The following is a 23699-nucleotide window of genomic DNA, read 5'->3' on the forward strand; positions in this document are numbered from 1 at the left end:
CATATCTTCTCACACCCCTCCCCCACTCACCCACACCCCTTCACTCACCTCACACCCCTTCACTCACCCACACCCCCACCCCCAATTCCATCTTCATGTTCCTGTTCCTGGCCATTTTCCACCCCCAGCATTTGCAGCATCCCCTGTCTCTTTCTCTCCTGTTCCTTTTGTCCTGTCACTTTTCCCCACAATCCCTACCCCCTTCACTTCATTTTCTCATAGAACTGAGACATCCAAGCCCTGAAAAGCCCCAAGCCCCTTCCCTTTCTCCCTCTTCTCCTTCCCCTCCCCATCCCCTCCCTCCCCTCCCCTTATCCCTTCCCTCTCCCTCCCTCCCTCCCTCCCTCTTCTCCTTCCCCCTCCCCATCTCCCCCTCCCTCCCATCCCCCTCCCCTCTCCCTCCCTCCCTCTTCTCTTTCCCCATCTCCCACTCCCTCCCCATCTCCCCCTCCTTCCCCTTCCTATTTTCCCTCCCCTTCTCTTTCATCCTCCACCTCTCTCCCCATTTCCCCTTCCCCTTTCCCCTTTCCCTCCCCTCCCCTTCTCCTCCCTCCCCTTTTCCCTCCCCCCTTTCCCCCTTCTCTCTCCCCCACCCCCTCCCCCCCCCCACCCTGAACTACAGCCCTCTATTCAGCCACCCTGCTCCAGGACTCACTTGCATTGTGACTCCACACTCTGGCAGTCGAACCCATCGTAGAGGCAGCCTGCATTGTTGCAATGCTCATCACATTTCCCATCTCCAAAGTAGCGCCAGCACTGCAGGGCTTGCGAGCAATTCTTCCAGGGGTCGTTGAAGTTGAGCGAGCAGTCGCCACCATCCCAGTTGCAGGCGTGTGTGTTGCAGTGAGCTTCGCACACCCGGTTGGCGGCTAGCAGGGAGCACTGAGGGTTCTCGCAGCCCACCACCACCTTGGGGGGCAGGGTAATGTCCTGGCCTCGCCCACCGCTGAACTCGTAGTCCAGGATGAAGCACTGAAGCCCGTTGAAGAGTGGTGGGCAGCGGCAACGGTAGAAAGGCTCAGCGGGGGCCCGCTCACATGTCCCACCATTGTAGCAGGGGTTAGACTCACAGGGGCTGGCAGCAGGCTGCCGGCAAATTGGGCTCCCTCGCCCTGGGCTTGGCACACACGTCCCACCATTACGGCAGTGCAGATTCTTGCAAACGCTCATCTGGTTCTCACAAGAGGCTCCCTCGTAGCCCTGTCAAAGAGCAAGAGAGAAGAGAGCTGGCATTCAGTCAGAGCTGGACTTGGAGGAGCAGGGAGGAGGCAGGCAGCTCCATTGTGAGGCTCAGGTGATACTAAGCATTAGCAAACATGCAGAGCAACTCATGCAGCTGCTCTCTCATACCTTCTGCTGTCTGTGTGGAGTTTGCAAGTGCTCTCTGTCATCTGGGTGTTCCAGTGTCCTCCCACATTTTAAAGATGGGTGGGTTTGCATGTTAACAGGTCACTCGTGTGGGTGACTGGTGGAATCCTGGGGGGACCTAAGATGGGGACGTGGGGAGAATAGTAATCTGTGCCTCACTGTGTGGGATGGGAACTGCTCCACCCAAGACCGCAAGGAACTGCAGAGTTGTGATCGAGCTCAGTTCACTGCACAAATCCCGCTCCCCTCCATTTCCCTCTTCCTCAAAAAAGTGGGTGAACCTATGAAAGGGCTCCTCCTACCCTGGCTGCACTTGCTTTACCCTCCTTCTGAGGGGATTCCTGAAGGTGAGATCTTGCACCACCAGATTCAAGGGCAATTTCTTTCCTGATGTTATCAGACTCCTGAACACACCTCACGCTAGTTAAACAATGTTGCTTGTGCTGTGTTCAAACTTTGCAGCACATGTACTCGAGACTGTGTTTTTTTTCTTTTGTTTTTTTTAAATTTTGTTCAGGCACCTGCCTACATTTCGCTCACACCTTGATGAAGGATTCAAGCCCAAAACATCGATGATGTATCTTTACCTTTGCTATATAAAGGACACTGTTTGACCAGCTGAATTTCTCCAGCATTTGTGTTTTTACTTCAGTCACAGTGTCTGCAGACCTTTTTGTTTTACTCCTGTGATTTTACTATTGGACTATTAACAAAACAAACTTTCTCACTATACCTCAGTACAGGTGTCTTTTAACTTAAACTGACTAAAATCGCCTTAATGTGGATGAATGGTAAATGAGTGAGGACTAGGTGGACTGGAGCACCTACCTCTGTGCTGCTTGACTTAGTCGCACGTTTTATATTGGCAGCATTTGCCACATGAGCTCATTGGACTGGCCATAGAAACACACCGCGAGGAGCATGGGAGAGAATTCACAGGGACACTCGTGTGTGTGGGGGAGAGAAAGGGAGTCTGTGGCCTTGGAGCACTTACCGGGGGGCAGCGGCAGATGAAGCCATGAGCCACGTTACCAGCGACAGCACAGGTCCCACCATTGCGACATGGCCGGCTCTTGCAGCCATCGAACACTTGCTCGCACCGGAGGCCTGGAGAGGCAGAGGAGGTGATGGATCATAAGAAATAGGAGCAGGAGTCGGCCATCCGGTCCATCGAGCCTGCTCCACCATTCAATGAGATCATGACTGATCTGATGACTGGCTTGTCTCCACCCACCTGCCTTTTCCCCACATCCCTTAATTCCCCTACTATGTAAAAATCTAACCAACCTTGTCTTAAATATATTCACTGAGGTCACCTCCACTGCTTCAATGGGCAGGAAATTCCAGATTCTCCACCTTCTGGGAAAAGCAATTCCTCCTCATCTCCCTCCTAAATCTACTACCCTGGATCTTGAGGCTGTGTCCCTTAGTTCTAGTCTCCCCTACCAATGGGAACAACTTACCCTCCTCTGTCTTATCTATGCCTTTCATATTTTTATGTTTCTATATAAGATCCCTCTCAGTCTTCTAAATTCCAGCGAGTGCAGCCCCAGACGACTCAATCTCTCCTCATAGGCCAACCCGCTTATCGCTGGGTCAGTGCCATTAGTGGAGAGAAGAGGTTGTCTGCTCTCCCCTCTCTGCCCGCTCTTCCTCCCTCCCACCCCCACTGCAGCCTCACCTGTGTAGCCAGGTCTGCATTCGCAGCGGTAGGCGTTGACCAGCTGCACGCAGTTCTGCGTGCCGCGCCCATCGCAAGGGTTGGACAGGCACTCATTGACGTCGCCCTCGCAGTGCTCACCCACAAAGCCTGCTGGACAGATGCAGCTGTAGCTCCCCACGCGGTCGACACAGTGGCCCTTGTTGAAGCACCGAGGCTCCTGGGTGAGGGAATCCACAGCAGGGTTGCAGTCATCCAGGTTGATCTCACAGTGCACACCTGCGAGAAGGGTCACGGGAACAGAGGGAGGAGGGGTGGCAAAGAAAGGGCATAAGGAAATGGGATGGATACCATAAACTCCTACCACAGTGACTGACAGAGGCCCATGGATATTCTTGGTCTGGATGCAATAATCAGATTTCCCCAGTATGCCCTTGCTTCTTCGTCTGTATCACCAGAAGTCCCACATCATGCCGTCACCTCTCCTTCCATTGCCTCCATCCCACTGCCCAAGCTTGGGACAAGTATAGTCCTTTCCCCTGTCCACACAACTTTGGGTTAGGGGTGCTGAATGCCCACCTCTCTTGTCTGCCTAACTGGACAAAGGGCAAAAATATACAAGCCCAACCACCCCCCCTTCTGATCCCTGATAACTCCACCCCTAAACCGCAACAGTAGCACTAAACTCAGTAACTAGAGTGATGCCGTCACAGCGCCAGCGACCGCGGTTTGAATCCAGCTCTCCCTGTGTCTGCATTGGTCTCCTCGACGTGCCCTGGTTTCCTCCCACCGTTCAAAATGTATGGGGGTGCAACTGGACAGCATGGGCTCGTGGGTTGAAAGGGCCTGTTACTGTGCTGTATGTTTACATTTAAAATTCCACCACGCCAGTGGTAACCAAACCCTCCTGCGTTTCTTCTCCACCCTTTTGACAAAGGTTTGGGGAGGATAATGCAGAGGAACATTCCAGTGCAGTCGGCTTGACGGAGAGAACACTGTTGCTTCTCCCTGGTGCCACGGACAGTAACTGAAGACTGGAGAAGCTGAGACTGAGCAAAACTGTGAGCCCATGAAGCCGATGAGGTCAGGGAATTGTGGCAAACCACTTCAAACCCTACCCTACCTTGCGTGCCTCGAGGGCAGGAACACTTGAAGGTGTTGGTGAGGTCGATGCACGTGCCCCCATGCTGGCAGGGATGAGACAGACATTCGTTGATCTCCTCTGAACAGTTGATTCCATGATAGCCGGCAACACACTGCAATAGATCAATCATGAGAGAGAGTGGGGGGGGGGGGAAGAAAGATAAAACGGTGAAAATCCCATTCTGTACTGGTTGTTACTGACAGCAAGATCACATCCAGAATACTCCTAGGAATCAGAGCAGGAACTCAACCTCCTATGGGATACTGATGAAAGGAAAAGCTGCATTTCTGTAGTGCCTCGTAGCGTAATACCAACCTTCAGTACTGACCAGTAATACCGGCTGTTCCTGATAACCCTTTACAAGCAGATCCTTGCTAAAAGGAGCTGAAATGCATTTTTTAAAAACATTTAAACATCCACCATGGTAATAGGTCCTTCTGGCCCGTGCTGCCCCATTACACCAAATTAACCTACAGCCCCAGTACATTTTGGAGGGTGGGAGGAAACCGGAGCACCCAGGGAAAACCCACACAGACATGGGGAGAGTGTAAAGCCTCCTTACAGGCAGTGCAGGATTTGAATCCCAGTCGCTGGTGCTGTTACAGCGTCGTGCTAACCTCTATGCTAACCTTTGGGCAATGATGCACTCCCCTCAAGTGCAGTTCCACCACCTGTCTGAAGCTCACCTCACAGGAGTAGCCACCAAGGTAGTCGGTGCACGTGGCTCCATTTTGGCACGGGTTGGGAACACACTCATCCACCTGCTCCTCACAATAGCTGCCTGTGTAACCGGCTTGGCATTGGCAGCGGTGAGTGTTGCCAGCATCGATGCAGAGGCCGCTGTTACGGCAGAGTTGGCCCGATCCAACTCCTGCAGGAATAACAATAAAGCAGAGAATAAAGTTGGAGAGTGACATCAGAGGGGAATGCTGAGGGCAGGGTGGGCACTGTGGTGGAAGGGTAGTTACAGGAGGGTGGGGGCTAATCATGAGATATGCTAATCAGGGGATATGCTAATCACATGGGATATGCTAGTCATGGGGTGTGATTTTGCTATTGATGGGATAAACCTGTTAATGATGGTAGTTACTGCTTGTAATGATATTGTGGGGACCTGCTAATGGTAGATGGAAACAGAATTAATGTCAGAGAGCCACATGTGATGCCAGGGTCACTTGGTTAATGATGATGGGACATACATTCCAATGGTAGTGGCTGGTAGCAGTGGCTGGTAACAGTGGCAGGGCGAGAGAGAGAGAGAGAGAGAGAGAGAGAGAGAGAGAGAGAGAGAGGAGCAAGGCATGTTTAACAGTGGGAACTGTGAATAGAACATGCAGCAGTAGGACACGCTGAGTGTTTATTGGTGTCATTAGGTAATGAAGGTGAGGCAGATCACCAGGGATGGGTGGCCATTGATGGGTCTTGAGGAGTGGGGGGTGGTTAATGGAAATAGATGGGTATGGGGATGGCACCGAAGGTGTCACGATAAGCAGAAGGATGGTGGGATGGAGATAGTGGGTAGATGGAGAGGGAAAGGGAGTGGGCGGGTTGCCCCTGGGTGGGGATGAGGTGGGATTTACCTTGCTGCTTGGCAGCCACTTCACAGGACACGCTGGGCACATCACAGTAGAGCCCCGTCCAGCTGCTCTGGCAGTCGCAGCGGTAGGTGGTGCCAGTCTGCCAGCACTTGCCACCGTTCTTGCACGGGGATGAGTCACACCAGCGCACCAGGTCCTGGGAAGGGACAAGACGGAGGGTTGATAAGCTGGCCATCTATCTCATCCAGTCTCCCTCCCACAGACACATTCCACAAGGATCTTCCGTCACCCTGGAACAGCATGGCTGCCCACCTTGTGTGAATACTGTCTAACCTTTGATACTGTCTCCCACTGTCTCACCTCACTGACTGTCCCCGTTCTCAGCAGCTGCTCTCAATCCAGTCGATAGATGGAAGCAAATCCAATCCCAGTCATCCACTCACTGTGCACTCCCTCACCCTGGTACAGAGACTGAGATTGACACCTCTTCCCTACAAGGGAAAGGATGCCTGGACATAGTGTCTCAGTGCCCCAGGGGTGTAGAGGAGGTCGTATGTGGCTGGTGTGGGATATTTACCTGGCAGTTGAGCCCAGTGTAGCCCTGGGGACAGGTACACTTGTAGGTGCCATAACTATCCTGGCAAGTGCCTCCATGCAGGCAGGGCCTGGAGTCACATTCATTGATGTCATGCTGACAGTAGTTCCCCGTGAATCCAGTCGGGCAGAGGCATGTGAAAGTGTTGATTCCATCGACACAAGTCCCACCGTTAAAACAGGAGCTGAGGGATGCACAAACATAAAATATAACACACAGCAAATTGATAAGGCCAGTCAGCCCATCGTGTACATGCCAGTTCACTAAAATAGCCAGTTAATTTTCAGCTGCGTTATCTAATTACCTTTAGAAAGTTATTACCAAATCTATTTCTATTGCCCATTCACACTTCACTGGTTTAAGAATTCTCAACTTTCTCCTGTTTGTTTGCCAAACCTGTACTCACTAGTTACTGATTCTCCAATGTCTACAGTTTTATCAAAATCATCACCTAATTTTGAACACTCCACAGGTGTTCAGCTCTGGAATTTGCTAAATTTCTTCACCTCTCCATCTATCTTTCCTTTTTTGAGATGTTCTTTGAACCGATGTCTTCAGTCAAGCTAACCTCATCTCCCCTCAACTGGTCTTGAAGCAGAGATGCAATATGTCTCTTACCCATTCAACAGATTTTCACATTCTCATTCATGCTCCCTCTCTCCCACTCTCTCTTCTCTCTCCTTTCTCTTCCCTTCCTCAACTCATCTCTCTCTCACTCTCTCCCCTTTCATCTATCTATCTATCTATCTATCTATCTATCTATCTATCTATCTGTATATTTAAAAGTAGAGGGATTTAAATAGGGGAAGGGTTCAATTGAGGCTTTATAGAAATGGTGTGTGATTGGTACAAAAAAGACTTATCTGCTGCTAAGTAGAAGATAACAATAAAAGTAGAATAAGCCGAATTAAATTGAGAAAAAGTAGGATAAAATAAAATTAAATGCACTCTATCTGATTGTAATAAGCTTTTATAGCAAGAAAATGCTTTGGTCTCACTGTCATTTCAGACCTATGGGGTTAAGGACCCATTTTGGAATTGATCATTCCACTGTGGTCCACATTCAAAGAACAATTTCCTAGAGCAAATATCATGGAAGCATCTGCAGATAGACTTGGGTAATGACACAGATTTCAGCAATAATCTCATGAGAATTGGTCTTCGAGGGGAAAAAAAATTTATTTCAGGGAACTCAATTCAGTCAGAAACCGAAGTTGCAAATTAAATAAAGCTTTTTCACAGACACAAGAAACAAGTTGGATAAGGTAATCTTAGAGATCAATTTGAAATTGCTCCCAGCAATTAAACAAGGAAATCATTTTCAGAAAAAACTTCATAATTCTCATCAAACGTACGTTGAGGAAAATTCCCATGGGAAAAATAATCTATCCACAGTGAACTAATATGGGCTAAAAAACAAAAAAAACACACAAATGCTGGAGAACCTCAGCAGGTCAAACAGTGCCTTTATATAGCAAAGGTAAAGATTTATAACTAATGTTTCGGGGCTTGAGCCCTTCATCAAAATGGAGAAAATAAATTGATAAATTGGAAGGAACTAAAACTGGGAATTGATATGAGATATGAAAACAATTGGAAAGAAGTGAATAACTGAAATAAATTTGGATTCCATGGAGACAGGGTCAGGGAAAGTTATTTCCTCCTTCTCTCACATCTGCCCTCTTTCCCTTCCCAAAAGACCTCTACTCTGTTTTCATTCCTTATTCCACCTTTACTACCTCCATGACTCCGCCTACTCCTCTTCACTTGACCCCTATCGTGGACACCCAACATCTCACTTGTCAGGAAGGCGCAAAAGCAACTGCACTTCCTGAGAAGACTGAAGCAGGCAAGGCTACTTGCCATCATCATGCCAATCTTTCGAGGGTGTCCTGGCCAGCTGCATCACAGTCTGGTACAGTTGCTGCAGAGAAACGGATCGGAGGTCAATCCACAGGACCATAAAAGTGGCAGAGAGGATCACAGGAGTTTTCCTCACATCCATCGATGTGATCTACCAGGATTGTTGTCTGAAGAGGCTTGCAAGATCATAGAGGATCCCTTCCACCCCGCACACAGCATCTTTCAGCTGCTCCCGTCAGGAAAGAGTTACAGGAGCATCAGAGCCAGCGCCACCAGGCCGAGGAACAGCTTCTTCCCACGTACGGTGAGAATGCTGAATGACCAAAGGAACTGCTCACATTAACCACCCATGGCTCTATTATTTTGGAAGTAATATTTATTTATTTATTTTTATAGATGAAATACTTGTCCTGCATCTGTATTGTTTGCCTGAATGTGTGTTATGTCTGGTTGTGTGTCTACGTGTTTTGTACTGAGGACCAGAGAACACTGTTTCATTGGGTTATACTTGGACAATCGGGTGACAATAAATTTAATTTGATTCTAAACTACTTTCTACCCCTTCTCATACTCTCTGTCTCTCTCCCTCTCTCCACCTAGTCTTCTCACCTTCCCACCTTTGTGCCTCCTTCCTTCCACCTTCCTCCTCACCCTCTCTCACCCCACCATCTCCCTGCTCTCCACCCTTACCTTTCTGTGCAGTCCGGGGCATTATTTTCACAGTGCATGCCACTGAAGCCCAGCGGGCAGGTGCAGGTATAGCTGTTGACGCAGTCCGTGCAGTTGCCATTGTTTTCGCATGGTACACTAGCACACTCATTGATGTCCTCTTCACACTTGGGACCACCAAATCCAGGGAGGCAGATACACAGGAAATTGTTCACACCATCGGAGCAGGAACCTCCATTGTGGCAAGGATCTGTGATGGGAGAAATGGAGGTGGCGTTACTCTCAGCGAAAACCAATCCACGACATTCTCCATTTATAATTTAAAAAAAAAATTTATTTACAGCAACATAGATGCCACTTAAAATTCTTTCCACCCAATTTCACCCAAATTAACCTACAACTCCGTACATAGCGTCCTTAGCAGAATAAAACAACTAAAACCATTTCTCAGGGAAATAAACACAACTTGACTATGAACCAAGTAAGCAGGTGAAAGAAAAAAGCTGGGTCTCATCTGAGAACTGAGGGAGTGCTATGTTGTTGGAGAGGTTGCACTGAGAGAGCTCCGAATAGTCATTGGGCCATTATGGGAAACCCTCTTCTATTGGAGAGGCTTTGCTGAGGGAATGCAGCCTTAAAATTGGCATATTTCTGAATAAACAACGCACCCTCAAAGGAGCAGTTCTGATCTGTTAGAGAGTCATTGGTAAGATATCTCACTATTGCCGTCGTACTGAGAGGGAGCTGCTAAACTCTTTAGATGAGGTGTTCAACCAATGCTCCCTCTTCTCTCTTGGGTGAGTGGCAAACATCCATGGCTTCATTGGACAACAGGTAAATGAGCTCCTCCTGGTGCTTACCACTAATATTTGAATGAGTGAAACACCAAAGTCTGCCAACACCATGATTAAGATGAAATCACAATGCTGGAGAACTTCAACAGGTCAGTATCCTTTTTTACATAGAGCAAAGATACAGATACACCACCATAGATTTGAGCCTGAGCCCTTCATCAGGGTATGAACAAAATGTAGGCAGGCATCTGGATGGGAAGTCAGTAGGAGAGATGTACAGAAGAAACCAACTAAACTTGAATGCTTCACAGGGAAGTGGCCCATAAACTGAGCAGTCCTCAGGGGGCCATTCCTGTCCAATCATTCTCTCATTCCTGCTCTTTCTCCTTTAGAACACTACAGCACAGAAAACAGGCCATTTGGCCCTTCTTGACTGTGTTGAAACATCATTCGTCTAGTCCCACTGACTGCACCCATTCCATAACCCTCCAGACCTCTCTCATCCATGTATCTATCCAATTTATTCATCAGATGGCAGCTCATTCCATACTCCCACCATTCTCTGAGTAAAGAAGTTCCCCCTAATGTTCCCCCTAAACCTTTCTCATTTCACCCTAAATCCATTTCCTCTCATATTTATCTCTTCTAATCTCAGTGAAAAGAGCCTACTTGCATTTACTCAGTCTGTACCCCTCATAATTTTGTAAACATCTAGCAAATCTCTCCTCAATCTTCTACGCTCTGAGGAATAAAGTCCTAACCTGATTAATCTTTCCCTATAACTCAATTCCTGAAGACCCGGCAACATCCTTGTAAATCTTTTTTGCGCTCTTTCAATCTTACTGATATCCTTCCTGTAGTTTTGTGACCAGAACTGTACACAATACTCCAAATTTGGCCTCACCAATGTCTTAGACAACCTCACCTACATCCCAACTCCTGTACTCAATACTTTGATTTATGAAGGCCAAGATGCCAAAAACTTTCTTCACAACCCTGTCTACCTGTGACACTACCTTCAGGGAATTATCTATCTGTATCAGATCCCTTTGTTCCTCCACACTCCTCAGTTCCCTACCAGTTACTGTGTATGTCCTACCTTGGTTTGTCCTTTCCAAATTGGAACATCTCAAACTTGTCTGCATTAAGTTCCATCTCCTATTTTTCAGCCCATTTTTCTAGTTGGTCCAGGTTCCTCTGCAAGTTTTGAAAGCCTTCCTACTGTCCACAACGCCTCCAATCTTAGTGTCATCAGCAAACTTGCTGATCCAATTTCCCACATTATCATCCAGATCATTGATATAGACAACAATCAACAATGGTCCCAGCATCAATCCCTGAGGCTCACCACTAATCACAGGCCTCCAGTCTGAGAAACAATCATCCACTTCCACTCTCTGCTTTCTCCCATTCAGCCAATTTCAAATCCAGTTTACAACCGCTCCATGTATAACTAATGACTGAACCTTCTGAACTAACCTCCCATGTGAGACCTTGTCAAGGGCCTTACTAAAGTCCATGTATTTTTTTAAAAACTTGATTTATTCGTTCAAAACAACAAAAAAAATATGACGTATACAGCAATTAAACATGAACATTTTATATATATATATATATCTATATATATATATTAAAAAAAAAGAAAAAAAGAAAATAACCCCCCCCCCCACCTTCAGCCAACTCTCCTTAGGAGAGCCATAAAAAAAGAAAAAAGAAAGAATATTGAAAAAAATTAGTATAACAGCCACTTATTAATAAAAAAATTATAATTATCATGCGAAACATACATATTTTTTCCATTATTAAACAATATTTCACCTCATTATGCCATCTATTAATATCAATCATATTTGTATCTTTCCACGTAGTAGCAATACATTTTTTCGCTACAGATAAAGCCAAATATATAAAAGCAAGCTGGAACTTATCTAATCCCAAACCTTTCAGAGGTTGCAAACTACCCAATAAAAATACTGTTGGATCTAAAACTATTTTAATCTTATACAGATATTCTAAAAATGATTGAATTTTCTTCCAAAAAGATTGTATATGTATACATGACCAAACAACATGAAAAAAAGTTCCAATTGTATCACCACATCTAAACACAAATCTGATTCACTAAAACCATATTTTTTTTAATTTTTCAGGTGTCAAATATAATTGATGTAAAAAATTGTAATTAATCATTGCATCACGTGCATTTATCAATCTAGTTACACTATCATAACAGATATCTAACCATCCTCTTCAGAAAAAGTAAAACCAATATCCGCTTCCCATTTACTTTTAGATTTATCCCAACCCTTTTTATCCATACCATCCTGTAATATTTGATACACAAATGAAATATACACCTTCTCTGGTACCTTCATAAGAAAAATCTCAAATTTAGTCATTTTAGGTAAAATCATATCTCTACCAAACATACTTATTACCAAAGATCGAATTTGATAATAAAGAAATAAAGAATTCTTATCAATACCAAAACCTTCCCTCATCTAATTAAAAGATAAAAACTTACCCTCTTTAAAACAATCTCCCAAATTTTTCACACCTTTAAATCTCCAATGCAATAAACTTTGATAATTATGTATTGAAAAAGAAATAAGTTGATTATTATACTCAACTTTGACATATCTACTATTATTACTAAATACCAATAATATCTTTATATAGAAACTCAAATCAATGTATATAGGCCCTCCAATTAAAAAAAATCACAAATTAAAAACTAAAAAAAAACTAATAAAAATAAAGAAAAAAAAAGAACCTCCCCCCAAAAAAAACCTACCAAAAGGTAGTAATCCCCTAAACAAAAATTGAGTGTGGGTCACCCACCAGTGGCTGATGACTAGTAAAGAACTTAGTGCAAATCTCTCCCTCCCCAGACGAACAGTCAGTAACATCAAAATCTCATAATAACAAAAGAAAAAATAAAATAAAAAAAAATTCTTCTTTTCATCCAGAAGATTCCAATCTCGAAGATCCCATTTCAGAAGGAGGTAGACTCTTTCCATTCCTGTTTTTCCCATTTTTGCCATTTCTTCCTTTTCCAGAACAACCAGATTTTTCTTTAGGAGATAATGGTGGACTACGTCTTTGTCCTCTTATATCTGGCAATGAATCAGCAAAAATCATTGCTTCACGATCAATTTCAAAAAATCGAAATTGATAGTCTCCATAAAACACCTTCAACACTGCAGGGTAACAAAAAGTAGACTTATAACCTTTACGCAACAAAACTTCTTTAACTGGATTGAATTGACTTCGACATTGAATGACCTCTTGACTCAGATCAGGATTTTAAAAAACTCTGCTATTCTGAATCAATAATGGGGTTTGTCGTTGTCTCCCATTTTGTACTACAAGTCGAAGTATTGCTTCTCTATCCAAATAACTCAAACATCGAATTATTACCAGTCTCGGTGGTTGACCAGCTGAGGGTGTTCTTCTCAAAGCTCGATGGGCTCTTTCCAGTGCCAATCCCCCAGAGAAAAATTCTTGCCCTAATATTTGTGGAATCCAGTCTTTAAAAAAACAAAAAGGATCTTGTCCTTTTATACCTTCCTGCAAACCAACAATTTTCACATTATTCCTTCTGCTTTGATTTTCCAAATAATCTATTTTTCTTTCTAGCTCCTTCTCACGTTCTCCTAATTCTATGACTGATTTTTCCACCTTCTGTAAACTTTTTGTTAACAGACCAAAAAAGCAGTCTGAAATTTTTAAAATTCCTCATAAGATGCATCCACACGTGCCTTCACACCAGCATTCATTTGAACCATTTCATTCATTTGAGATGTCAACAAATCCATTCCAGGTTTTATAACAGCTTGAATAGCTGCCTTCAATTTTGTGATTCAGTAAAATTCAGCTCTGTAACTGCAGCTCCTGCTGCAATTCAACAAAAGGCATTTTAAAAGATTTACTGCGGGTCTGGAGTCCCAGAGACGGTATCCCAACTTCTTCAGGGAGTCGCCACTGGTCTCCCTCCTGCATCTTGTGGTCTTCTCATTCATTCGCGAAGAAAAATGACTTCTTCAGATTGTAATGTTGCCTGATGCATTTCCTTTTCAGCCTCCACAGGTGATCCTTGGGATTTAGGCAATGAAGAAATTAAGCCTGGAGCTGCTTCAAGTTGTCTAGGCCCCAAATCTTCAGCACTTCGAAAATGTATTTTCTTTTGACCTTGAGAATTTAGTCTTTTTACCATTAGTGGCCATAATAATTCCTTAATACTTTAAACTAAAATTTAAAAAATTTAAACTTGGAAACAAAGGGTTAAAAAAATGGGTATTTAAAAGTCTGGCCAGAGATGTCGAGATTGCACGTCTAGACTCTACGCCATCTTGCCACGCCCACTAAAGTCCATGTAGTCAACATTCACAGACTTTCCTTCATCTACTTTCTTTGATAACCTACTCGAAAATCTTTATGATTTGTTTGATCTCATTCTGTTTCTCATTCTTTTATGCTCTTGCTCACTCTTGCACTTGTCCTCCTGCTCCACTTACTGGGCTGACAGTCATCCACATCAGTTTCACAGGTGGTCCCGGTGTAGCCCTGGCGACAGATGCACTGGAATCCACCCATGGAGTTCTGACAAGTGGCTCCATTCTGACAGGGGCTCTTCACGCACTCATTTACGTCCTTTTCACAGGTCTGGCCTGGAGAGAGAGGGAATTCATTCATTAACTGCACCCGACTGGCTTGTGATATTTGATGTGTGTTATGTTTTGGTTTTTCTCGAGAGGCTTCTTAAATAACTTAGAGATGCAAGATTCAAATAACAGAAGAGACTTTATTTACTGATGCCTTCCACCATCTCAGGAAACTGTTCACACACACTCATATACATATACATACGCTCCACAGTGGTGCACTACAGTTACTACAGTGAAAAGGGTGTATTATTACATGGTTATAAAATAGTTCACATTATCCTGACTATATAGTAATGTGCAACAGTCTGTATTTTCTGCAATGTTCTGTGTTTTTTTAATTAATTTGTTAATTTTTTAAATTTAAATTTAGACATACAGCACAGTATCAGGTCCTTTTGGCCCACATGCCCGTGCCATCTAATTAACCTACAACCTGGTATGATTTTTTGAACAGTGGGAGGAAACCGGAGCACACAGTGGAAACCCACACAGACACAGGGAGAGCGTACACCTTACAGACAGCGCCGGATTCGAACCCTAGTCACTGGATCTGTAGCAGTGTTGTGCTATCCGCCATGCAAACTGTGCTGCCCCTTATTGGATCTTGACATCAGTGGGAAAATGTGCACTTCATTGCCTGTGATGATCCGCCCATAACTAAATGGCCAGCCAGGCCATTCCTGAAGCATTTATCAACCCGCTACCTGGGGTGAATGTGGAGTCACATAGGAGCTGGAACTCAGATGGCAGATTTCCTCCCCTGCAAGACTCAGCAAAACAGATGGGTCTTTTGAACTTGTCACTCATTGTCTTGGCTGCCTTTGTGATCATTACCAAGGCTAATTATAGTGCCAAATTCCAGATAATTAAGCAAATCTAAATACCAGATCTGCTGTGATAAAATGTGAACACATGGCTTGAGATTTGAAACTTCCGAACTGCCATTTTAATCATGTGTAACAAATTAAATGTGATTCTCCGTCTGTGACAGAGTGCAATGAGATATGCTGACGGATAGACGCTCTGGGCTTTGATGTGTCACGTCAAGTCTCCTTTATTTATCGTTCATACCATGCTCGCAAGGTAAAGATGAGATAGTGTTTCTTCAGCAACACAGAGCATATTTACATAGATAAAAGTCAGAATAGTTAAACACATTAAAATATTTAAGACATACATTAACAGTCAACAGTACCCTATCCCCAGGTGTTCTGGGAATTGGGGGAAGAAGCTGTTTCCCAATCTGGACGTAAGGGCCGGAGTGCTATGGTACCTCCTACCAGATGGCAGAAGGGAGAATGGTTTACGTGAAGGGTGTGTGGAGTCCTCCACCATGTTTATTGCCTTCACCTGCATTGAGTGTCCTTCATGGTAGGAAGGGAGCCCTCAATGATCTTTTCCACTGACTTCACTATCCTCTGCAGGGTCTTGCAGTCCGAGGTGGTACAGCTTCCAAACCAGGTGGTGATGCAGTTGTACAGGATGCTCTCAATACATCCTCTGTAGAATGTAGTGAGGATGGAGGGTGGGAGATGAACTTTCCTCAGCCTTTGCAGGAAGTAGAGGCGCTGCTGGGCTTTCTTGGCTATGGAGCTGGTGTTAAGACACCAGGTGAGATTCTCCGTCAAGTTCACTCCAAGGAACTTAATACTTTTGACGACCTCAATGGTCGAACCGTTAATGGTCAGTGGAGTGTGCTCCCCTGGGCCCTCTTGAAGTTGACAACCATCTCTTTTGTTTTATTAACGTTCAGATACAGGTTGTTGGCTCTACACCACTCTGTTAGTGACTGCACCTCATCTCTGTTTGCTGACACATCATTCTTACTGATCAGGCCCATCACGGTTGTATTGTCAGCAAACTTAAAGATATGGCTCGAGCTGTGTTTAGCTGCACAGTCATGGGTCAGCAGAGTGAACAGCAGTGGACTAAGCACACCACCCTGGGGGGCCCCGTGCTCAGTGTGATGGTCTTGGAAGTGCTGTTACCGATCCAGACTGCCTGAGCTCTCCCTGACAGGAAGTCGAGAGCCCAGTTGCAGAGGGAAGTGTTTAGACCCAGCAGGCTCAACTTTCCCCTCAGGTACTGAGGTATGATTGTGTTGAATCCTAAACCAAAGTCAATAAATAGAACTCAAATGTATGAGTCCTTGTTTTCCAGGTGGATGAGTCAAGACCAGTGGTTCTCAACCTTTTCCTTTCCACCTACATACCACTTTAAGTAATTCCTATGCAATAAGTGCTCTGTGATTAGTAAGGGATTGCTTAAGGTGGTATGTGAGTGACCCAATTGTTACTGAAATATTTTGCTTGAGAAAAATGGTCATTGGCCCATTTTCTTTAGTTATGAAACTGTGCACATAACGAGTCAATGAGGTCTGATTAAAACAGCAGTTTTCAAACTTTTTCTTTCTACCCACATACCATGTTAAGCAATCCCTTACTAATCACAGAGCACTGATGGCATAGGGAATACTTAAAGTGGTATGTGAGTGGAATGAAAAAGGTTGAGAACCAGTGGTCTAGATGGAGGGCAGTGGCGTCACATGTAGAGCGGTTGGTCTATATGGGAACTGCAGGGGTTCTAGTGATGGGGGCAGCAGGAGCTTGATGTGCCGCATGATGAGCTTCTTGAAGCCCTTCTTGACAATGAATGTGAGTGCGACAGGGCGGTAGTCATTGCGGCAGGACACAGACTTCTTCAGGACAGGGACAATGGTGGCAGCTTTGAAGCACATTGGGACCACGGTGCTGCTCAAGGAGATGTGAAAGATGTCGGTGAGAACATCTGCTAGCTGAGCCGCATATCCCCTGAGCCCTCTGCCAGGAATGTTATCTGCGGGTTGACCTTGCCTAACTCTCTCTTCACATTGACCTCTGCAAGACACAGCACCTGGACATTTGGAGGAGGGGTGCTCTTCTTTGTTGCAATGTTGCTTTTCGCCTCAAAGCACATGCAGAAGTTGTTCAGTGTGTTTGGGACAGAGGCATAGGAAGCTGGTGTGGTTTGGTTGGTGTTGTCTTTGATGCCCTTCCACATGCATTGTGTGTCCTTGCTGTCCAGGAAATGATTGTGAATGCACTGGGCATGTGTGATACTCCACGCAAGATGGTTTGTGTGCAATGTTTCACATGTGACCCAGTTTGTGATGCTCTCCATGTGGGGCTCTACACACGATGCTCTGTGTGTGACACTGCACAGGACTTCCTGTGTGTGACATCCTGTGCGTAATGCTCAATGGTGAAGCTGGTGTGTGTGTGTGTGTGTGTGTGTGTGTGTGTGTGTGTGTGTGTGTGTGTGTGTGTGTGTGTGTGTGTGTGTGTGTGTGTGTGTGTGTGTGTGTGTGTGTGTGTGTGACACACACACACTCCCTGTGTGACACCCCATGACAAGTGCTCTAAGCATGAGACTCCCTGTATGACCCTTTATGTCCAGTGCATGGTGATATTTCTGTGGCATTTTAGGTGACAACCTATACAGCAGTATTCTGTACGCATTGCTCAGCGTGCCATGGATCACACATGATGCTCCACTCACCTTGCCATCCCTCTGGACAACCACATGAGAAGTTTTCATAATCCTCAGACTCGTGACAAACACCACCATTTTTACAAGGCTCGTTAGCACACGGAGCCAGGACATCCTCACAGTTCACACCTGCACACAAGTGGATCCACAGTTAGAACTCGAACAAAGTGTGGAGAAATGTAGATAACAATCACTGAAACTGGGGGAAGGCCCTGGCCCGGCAGCACCAGGGTGGAGGGCATGGGAGTGGATTCCATGCTTGCTCATTTGGTGGTAGTGAGGATAAGGCAAGTACCGTTACCATATTCAGTGGGGCAGATTTACTTTACATGATTCCTTCGGAGTCAAATAGAAACCCTTGTATTCAGCACCTACGGGGATGGGTAAACTCCAGATAAGTGAATTTTTACGGTTGCTTGAGATTGCGTGTTACGTGGATTATGAACGAACCGCTGGAGAGTGCCAATTTTAAACTTTAGTAGTTTTTACTTATTTATTTTCCACAATTATTTGCTGGTTGTGTGAGGCTGCTGGTTGGTTGAATTCCGGACAATGGGGATTTTACTGTACAGGTAGTCCGTCCACAACATACGATCATAATTGAGCCCGAAGGATTGGTCGTAGACATAAGTTGGATTTTCATGCCTTAACGAGGTATTAAAGCAATTTTTGAAAAACATTTTCAACAAATGAACCTTTAATGAAAAATCTCAGCATATGTACAGTATTTTTTTAAAAATTTCAGTTGTAGGTGCAGGTGGATGTAACTCGCATAGGTCGTACATTGAGGACTACTGGTACTCTATTCACATTTTAGTTTGCATGTAAACACTGGGTAAATCGTTCCCCAATGAGGGCCAATACCAATCCCCAACATGACACCAGCTCCAACACCTGGTACCGATACATCCCAAAGGATGAGATCGCGGACCTCAAGTACTCCACTATTCAGTCGTACAACAGGTGCTATGGACCACCATTGAGAGCCCACACACACTAATTCGATGCAAATCCCATTTTATTCACCCTACATTTTCCTCAACTTTCCCCCATGCATTTTCCCACTCACCTACACATAGGGAGCAATGCACAGCAGCAATTAACCTATCAAACAGAACCCTTTGGGGACAGGACCAGAGGTCAGGGGGCAGAAGCTTTACTTGCTACACCATGATGCCATCCCCAAACTGGCACCATGAGGCAGAAACTGTGCAGCCAGTAAAACATTTCTTGTGTTTCTTCTTGTGGGAGAAAAGTTTCATGGGCATTGAATCTCACTGGGGTACACACACTAACCCTCACTGTGATACAGGCTCCAGACACACTGACACTCATTGGGGTACGGATTCAACACACTGATCATCACTGAGGTACAAATTCCACACACACTGACCCTCACTGGGATATGGGTTCCACACACACATGCTCACTGGGGTACAGGATCCACACACACTGACCCTAACTGGGTTACAGGTCCCACACACACTGACCCTCACTGGGGTACAGGTCCCACACACACTGACTCTCACTGGGGTACATGTTCTACACACACTGACCCCCACTGGGGTACAGGTTCCACACACACTAATCCTCACTGGGGTATAGGTTCCACACACACTGACACTGGGGTGCAGGTCCAAGACACACTGACCCTCACTGGGGTACAGGATCCACACACTGACACTCACTGGGGAACAGGATCCACACACTGACGCTCACTGGGGTACAGGATCCACACACTGACGCTCACTGGGGTACAGGATCCACACACTGACGCTCACTGGGGTACAGGGTCCACACACTGATGCTCACTGGGGTACAGGGTCCACACACTGACCCTCACTGGGGTACAGGATCCACACACTGACGCTCACTGGGGTACAGGGTCCACACACTGACCCTCACTGGGGTACAGGATCCACACACTGACGCTCACTGGGGTACAGATCCACACACTGACCCTCACTGGGGTACAGGATCCACACACTGACCCTCACTGGGGTACAGGATCCACACACTGACCCTCACTGGAGTACAGGATCCACACACTGACCCTCACTGGGGTACAGGGTCCACACACTGACCCTCACTGGGGTACAGGATCCACACACTGACACTCACTGGGGTACAGGGTCCACACACTGACCCTCACTGGGGTACAGGGTCCTCACACTGACCCTCACTGGGGTACAGGGTCCACACACTGACCCTCACTGGGGTACAGGGTCCACACACTGACCCTCACTGGGGTACAGGATCCACACACTGACGCTCACTGGGGTACAGGGTCCACACACTGACCCTCACTGGGGTACAAGGTCCACACACTGACCCTCACTGGGGTACAGGATCCACACACTGACGCTCATTGGGGTACAGGGTCCACACACACTGACCCTCACTGGGGTACAGGATCCACGCACTAACCCTCACTGGGGTACAGGATCCACACACTGACGCTCAATGGGGTACAGGGTCCACACACTGACCCTCAGTGGGGTACAGGATCCACACACTGACGTTCACTGGGGTACAGGATCCACACACTGACCCTCACTGGGGTACAGGATCCACACACTGACCCTCACTGGGGTACAGGATCCACACACTGACGCTCACTGGGGTACAGGGACCCCACACACTGACCCTCACTGCGGTACAGGGTCCACACACTGACCCTCACTGGGGTACAGGGTCCACACACTGACCCTCACTGGGGTACAGGGTCCACTCACTGACCCTCACTGGGGTACAGGATCCACACACTGACCCTCACTGGGGTACAGGATCCACACACTGACCCTCACTGGGGTACAGGATCCACACACTGACGCTCACTGGGGTACAGGGTCCACACACTGACCCTCACTGGGTTACGGGTTCTACAGATGTTTGGATCCACTGCTCCTGATGCTCCACCAGAGGTCAGTGATCTCTCGACTGGGAGCAGAAGCAAGAGCTATTTTATTTTCTCCTGAATTTGGGACAAGGTTGTGACACAATGGAGTCCCAACTGCACCTGATGGCAGAAACTCATAACTTGTATTTTGATTCTTTTACAAACAAGAGTCAAAATGATGCTGCATTATTAACTGATTTTTTTTTGCTAGGGTTAAATATTCCAAAGTTGAGGTTTCTCTCCTTTTGTTACATTCTGTAGGCGAACACTCTACCCTCGATTAGTTTCCAGGGAAACCCTGCAGAGACAGGAAGGGTGACGCCATTTCCAGCAATTGTTCCTTGTGCACCAGTACTTCCAGGGAGCAGGAAGCCCGGCATCATGAGCCAGTCCCTCACCAGGAAATCTGCTCACTGTTTATTCCAGCTCCGGACAGAATTCGCTCCAATCCTCCTCTGGAACCAACCTCACAGTGCAAAATTTTCAGATAGTGCCAGCGTGGGGCGGATTTGGCAGAACTGGAGACGCCCTTGAACTGATTACCTCACCACAAACCTGGTGCTCTTCAATTCTTAAAGAGAAAGTAAGAAGGGAATGGCAAGAGCCCTGCAACAATCCACCTCAATTTACGCTCAGAATCATGGCCTTCTGGATGGTGACTTAAACTGATGACCAAGACTTGGCATTACGGACAGAGGTTTTCGCTTTCAGATGAGGTTAATCCAAAATCACACACCACACACTCATGTGTGGACATAAAAAATGGCACTGTGCCCAACTATACTCAATTGTGTACAGCAGGATATACTACTCACCATGGTCTACTAACTGTTCTACAGCAAGATGAACTAACACTGGTCAACAACCCTTTTACAGCAAAATGTACTAGCCCTGTTTACTAAACCTTCTATAGTAAGGTGGACTGATCCTGGTCACTAACCCTTCTACAGTAAAGTGTACTGACTGTGGTCACTAACCCTCCAACAGCAAGGTGTACTAACCCTGGTCATTAATCCTTCTACAGTAAAGTGTACTGACACTGGTCACTAACCCTTCTACAGTAAAGTGTACTGACCGTGGTCACTAACCCTTCAACAGCAAGGTGTACTGACCGTAGTCACTAACCCTTCTATAGTAAAGGGTACTGACTGTGGTCACTAACCCTTCTACAGTAAGGTGTACTGACCCTAGTCACTAACCAATTGACAGCAAGATGTACTAGCCTTGGTCACTAAACATTTTACAGCAAAGTGTACTAGACCTGGTCACTAACCCTTTTACATCAAGGTCTATTGACCCTGGTCACTAATCCTTCTACAGCAAGGTGTACTCCACCTGGTCACTAACACTTCCACATCAAGGTCTCCTAGCTTTGATCACTAAACATTTTACAGAAAAGTGTACTAGACCTGATCATTAACCATTCTACAGCAAGGTGTCCTAACCCTGGTCACTAACCATTCTACAGCAAGGTGATTTGATCCTGGTCACTAACCATTCTACAGCAAGGTGTCCTAACCCTGGTCACTAACCATTCTACAGCAAGGTGATTTGATCCTGCTCACTAACCATTCTACAGCAAGGTGTCCTAACCCTGGTCACTAACCATTCTACAGCAAGGTGATTTGATCCTGCTCACTAACCATTCTACAGCAAGGTGTCCTAACCCTGGTCACTAACCATTCTATAGCAAGGTTATTTGACCCTGGTCACTAACCATTCTACAGCAAGGTGAATTGACCCTAATCACTAACACTTCCACATCAAGGTCTACTAGCCCTGGTCACTAAATCTTTTACGGAAAAGTGTACTAGCCCTGCTAATTAACCATTCTATAGTAAATTGTACTAATCCTGGACACTAACACTTCTACAGCAAGGTGTGCTAACCCTGGTCACTTACCCTTCTACAGTGAGATGTACTAACCCTGGTCACTCACCCTTCTACAGCAAGGTCTACTAGCCATGGTCACTAACTCTTCTTCAACATGGTGTACTAACCCTGCTCCACTCAGCCTTCTATAGCAAAGTTTCCTAAGCCTGGTCACTAACCCTTCTACATCAATATTTATTAGCCCTGGTCCACCAACACTTGTGCCATAAGATGTACTTGGGTGTTGTTAATTTTCATATTTCCAATAGTACATTTGCATCATTTTGAAAGTATAATGTTATTATCCTTTTTGGATGCTGTGGCATCCACTGGTCCTAGAGCATCACTAGAGAGCTGCCAGACATTGCATGCTTTCTCTCGAGAGACACTTGAGTCTGAAAGTATCCTGACATGAGAGACAGGTGGTGACCTTAGATTGGCCTCTTCATTACATGCTGCCTAGACATGTGAAAAGGTGCCTTGAGTAGGGTGAGCAGTAGACCACTGAAGAGGACCTCTGACTGATTTTCACCACCCACCCTCTCCCCACCTGCCCCACCTGGTCTGCTAACCAGAATGAAGTGTGAAGCACCCGGCTCTGACTTTCTCACCTGTGTACGGCAGGATGCAGTTGCACTTATAGCCAGCTACATCATCAATACAGCTTCCCTGGTTGAGGCATGGGTTGGATACACACTCATTGATGTTTGTCTGACAGTTGGGTCCTGAAAAAGGTACAATTGCAACAGCACAAAAGCATTACAGTCCACAGACAGACTAAAGTTACAAATTCCAGGGGTGACACACAAGGAGAAAAAATCCAGCAGACAGAAAGAGGAAAGAATAGATGGGCAGGTACATAAGGAAGAAATAGATGTGAGATAGAAAGCAGAGAGGGGGAGAGAGAGGGAGAGAGAGAATACAAAGTGAATATGCATGCAAGAGAAAGGGAATATCCAGAAAATAGGGAAAATACCCCCATTTGAGAAAGAGAAGCAGAGGAGATGACCCAATGGGACATTGACCACGGCAGCATACCAAGAAGGGGATCTGCTGGTGAAAAACAGATAGGTTTGGGCCATTGCAGACTCAAGACGATGAA

General features: G+C 45.8%; 1 protein-coding gene across 3 annotated transcripts in view; it reads right to left on the bottom strand.

The window, feature by feature from the left end:
• Window positions 1-23699, bottom strand: part of notch1b (notch receptor 1b) — a 122202-nt gene that overhangs the window by 15864 nt on the left and 82639 nt on the right. For 2 of the 3 annotated variants that reach the window (XM_069889823.1, XM_069889814.1), the window contains exons 15-25: window positions 23209-23322; window positions 17836-17955; window positions 14149-14301; window positions 8859-9087; window positions 6288-6489; window positions 5753-5906; window positions 4859-5043; window positions 4152-4284; window positions 3050-3307; window positions 2363-2475; window positions 656-1200 (exon numbers count right to left, since the gene is read on the bottom strand). In XM_069889823.1, coding sequence (XP_069745924.1) covers window positions 656-1200; window positions 2363-2475; window positions 3050-3307; window positions 4152-4284; window positions 4859-5043; window positions 5753-5906; window positions 6288-6489; window positions 8859-9087; window positions 14149-14301; window positions 17836-17955; window positions 23209-23322 — 2206 coding nt within the window. The remainder of the gene's footprint in view (window positions 1-655; window positions 1201-2362; window positions 2476-3049; window positions 3308-4151; window positions 4285-4858; window positions 5044-5752; window positions 5907-6287; window positions 6490-8858; window positions 9088-14148; window positions 14302-17835; window positions 17956-23208; window positions 23323-23699) is intronic. The other variant, XM_069889833.1, reaches the window with a different exon arrangement.

Source organism: Narcine bancroftii, chromosome 1 (assembly GCF_036971445.1).
Source record: "Narcine bancroftii isolate sNarBan1 chromosome 1, sNarBan1.hap1, whole genome shotgun sequence".
In the NCBI taxonomy this organism is placed as follows: Eukaryota; Metazoa; Chordata; class Chondrichthyes; order Torpediniformes; family Narcinidae; genus Narcine; species Narcine bancroftii.